This window comes from Nicotiana tabacum, chromosome 5, assembly GCF_000715075.1.
Source record: "Nicotiana tabacum cultivar K326 chromosome 5, ASM71507v2, whole genome shotgun sequence".
NCBI lineage: Eukaryota > Viridiplantae > Streptophyta > Magnoliopsida > Solanales > Solanaceae > Nicotiana > Nicotiana tabacum.
In genome coordinates this window covers 8,363,078-8,366,623 of record NC_134084.1, presented here as the reverse complement: position 1 = coordinate 8,366,623, position 3,546 = coordinate 8,363,078, and the positions used below count along the sequence as shown (strand labels likewise).

At 34.9% G+C, this 3,546-nt stretch overlaps 1 protein-coding gene across 1 annotated transcript; it reads right to left on the bottom strand.

The window, feature by feature from the left end:
• Window positions 1-282: 282 nt before the first annotated feature.
• Window positions 283-1,508, bottom strand: LOC107828594 (protein ACCELERATED CELL DEATH 6-like). The gene is made up of 2 exons (XM_016655943.2): window positions 990-1,508; window positions 283-829 (listed from the first exon to the last, which is right to left on the bottom strand). The coding sequence occupies exons 1-2, from the start codon at window positions 1,446-1,448 to the stop codon at window positions 335-337; spliced, it is 954 nt and encodes a 317-aa protein (XP_016511429.1). The 5' UTR covers window positions 1,449-1,508; the 3' UTR covers window positions 283-334.
• Between the last annotated feature and the right edge of the window lie 2,038 nt (window positions 1,509-3,546).

Here is a 3,546-nt window from a genome sequence, read left to right as displayed (position 1 = left end):
TGTAGGCAAATCTTTAAATTATCTCAATATAGAAAATGTTAGGTCAATAGCATAACTAACGCTACCATGATGCTACACTGAGCGCTTGCACTAACATAACTTGCAAACAACTTTGAATGTTAAGTAGCATAACTAAAGTGGTCAAATAAAACTTTATGTCAAGCAATTAGCAAACTAGTTAATCCAGAGAGGAAAAATGGCAGAAACAATTTTTGTTTGGATCTAGATAAACCAAGGAAGATAGACATAATGCTTTCACAAAAAATCAAACAACTAAAAAGCTTGAAACTAAAGAGACAGATTTTCTTGACAAGAACTCGTTAGGTTTCAGTAATTAATATCTTTTCCTTTTCTTTTGAAATGAATCATAAAAACTCTTACCTAAAACAAATATAAAGAGGGCAAGCGATAAAGAGCAAATGACACAGATAAATACAGCTAGGCCTGTAGAAGGTAGCACAACATACAAGCCAGTCATAAACGCTATCATCATTGCTAGCATGGCAACCAAGGCAAGGACGCCAGCAGCTACATAACGACTCAAGCTTTTGTTCTCTTCCTCGTAAGTTGCAAGGTAATGCAGAAAAACAGCAGCTGTGGAAGATATCATGGCAATGGTATCTGTTACTGCGAATGCTTTGAACGCTGTTTTCTTGGATATGACTGCCATGCCTTTATTTGGACCATCATCACCGTCGTAACCACCAGGAATTGTGAAGCCAGCCGCGAAAGAAACCGTTAATATAAGTGTAACAACTATCAAATGTGTGTTTGCTCTATTTTTCCATACTTCCATGCGTCCTTTGAACCACTTCTCATAAGATTCTTTCTGAAAATAGAGTTAAAAATATCTAATTATTTTATCTCAAATCTTAAGTATATCTCAATTGTGGTTTAAAAAAAACTGCCATTTTTGTGTTGTAAACTAACTCATAAGTGTTTTTAATATGAAAAGACCAAAAAAGAGACTTGAATAAACAAATATTTACCCATCTGACATTGTTGCGATCTAATTCTTCCCAGTAAGGGTGAGACTGAAACGACACGCTTTTTCCTATAACCTTTTCGGGCACATTCCCGTCAGCGTCTCTTTGAACAAAGATGTTATTGTTCCAGTGTTGATCTTCGAATAATGTTATCATTTTCCAATGTTCCTTCGCATATGCAATGTGAAGAACATTTTGGCCTTGGCTAGTGACTGCGTCCAAGGAATCTGGACACTGCTCTATAATCTCTTCCACGGCCTGTATTTTATTATTGATGACCGCTAAATGTAGAGGTGTTTTATTTTCTTCTTTAATAGTTCCATAAGCCATATGTTTATCCGCCATTAATAATGTCCTCACTGATAGTTTAAACCCTACGTAAGCCGCGAAATGGAGAGGATTCCACCCAAAATCATCTACTTGCTTTGTTAGACTTGGTTCTTTTCTTAGTATCATTTCCATGCATTCTATCCAAAGGAAATATCCTATTTAGTAAGGGCACCACTCTAAAAAATGTGAAAAAATGGAGTGGGGGGAGGGGGGGGGGGGGGGAATATAGTTATAGAATATTTAGAAGAGAAACAATTTCTTTATCTATGCTTTCTTTTTCCTTTATTTTTCTTTTAGTTTATTGTAGACATACCAATGTGTTTAATATCAATATCGACTTGACATCAGCAAAATAAATTGAGACCGATGGAATATAAAATATCATAAAAGAGAAAGTCCAAATATATATATTTCAATTCTCAAGAAAAATGTCATCCCTCCTCTTTGCCAAGGCTAACAACAATTTATGAATTCCATACAAATAAGGATCACATAAATTATATACTCCTTGTTGGAGAACTTGTACTGATCTTCCTGATCTACAAAGACAATATCCTCTATGATAACATCCAGAGCTTGATTTTAAATATTTCTAGTCGGCTAAATATTTTTTTAGCTATTCTTACTCCATAATGGAGTGATCTCTTTTCGTTGGGATAGTCGATAAAGTTTGATATATTTTATAATACTATCTCAGTTTTTATATATTCTTGATTTGAAAACTTTTTATTTACATTTCATACTGTGCTGGAATGATGGTTTTTAATTACTCTATTATCACGTCTACATATTTTATCTCTAAATTTTCTTATATTAGTTTTGTATTTCTCATGGGCAAAATTAATGTATAATAACTGATGAATAAAATAGTAGAGCGAGAGTAACTTTTTAGTAAACTATTATTTCAAGTCAATAATCTTGCTTGCCTCAGTTTTAATTCTTACGGAGGAATTGTCATAGGCAAGATTATTGATCCTTAGTAAAAATATTCTCACGAAGTTATTACTTTATTTTAGCACAATTCAAACAAGAAAAATATTCCGGTTTAAACGACACTAGTCTTAAGTTGATTAATTAACATAATTCTCACGAAATGTTATTAATTGATTATTTCTTAGTGAGTAAAATATTATTGTATTAGAAATAAGCAATTATTCTTTAAAGAAATAAATGAAGAAATTGAGATTTTATTATAGTAATATTATCAAGTGAATTCAATGATTCCCAACTCTTTTTTAAATTATAAATCTTCCAAAAGTTATTTATTTTGTTTAAGTAATTAACAAGTTTTAAACCTCAATCACTTTTCATCAATTTGATTCTCTTAAATAGTATTACAAGTCAGTAGCATAAATTATCCGGTCTCTGTGAGATGATATCTTAAATTATACTAGAATTTGACAGAGTACGAGCAGGAAATTTCAATACACATTCGCCTCGTCAGATCCCAGGAAATCTATATAGATGACCGCCCATCTGACGAGCCGCAGGTGCGAGCCAACGAGCGCAGGAGCGACTGAAAGTGGACTGGCTAGTGTCCGCAGAAGCGAAGCTTCTTCCGCGGAAGCAGACTCGCTTCCCGCGATGGGGGGATCGCAGATGCGGAGGGAGGAAGCATGGAAGCAGGCTCGCAGATGCAGAATTTTTCCGCAAGTGCAACTAGTGCTGGATCGTGCGTGTTCCGCAGAAGCGGCGAAGCTGACGCAGATGTGAAATCGCTGGAGGTAGTGAGGTCCATTTAATCCGGACTTAGGCTCTTTTCCCCTATTTTCATTTAGAGAAGTTGACTTTGGAGCTCTTGGAGAGGGATTTTTCACCTATCATCGTGAGGTAAGTAATTCCCACTTAATGTGAGTTTAATACGCGAATTTTGGGTAGATTCTTAACATGTAAATTGTAGAAATCACGGGTTTAGTTTAAAAAACCTAGGTTTTGATGAAAATGGAATTAGGCCACGAAAATTACTATGGAATTGGTAAGAAATTATATTTTTGAGTTCGTGAGGTTATGGGTAACATTTACCTTCGAAAATTTCCGGAATTCGGGCATGTGGCCCCGAGGGTGAATTTTAAGAATCTTCTAATTTGGGTTGGAAAATTACTCTAATAGTTAAATTATGACCTCTTGAGCATGTATTGATTAATTTATATAATATTTGGCTAGTTTCGGATTGTTCGGCACCAACTTGAGGCTTTAGAGTGAATTTGTGGGCCGAAAAGTGAGCTTTGGG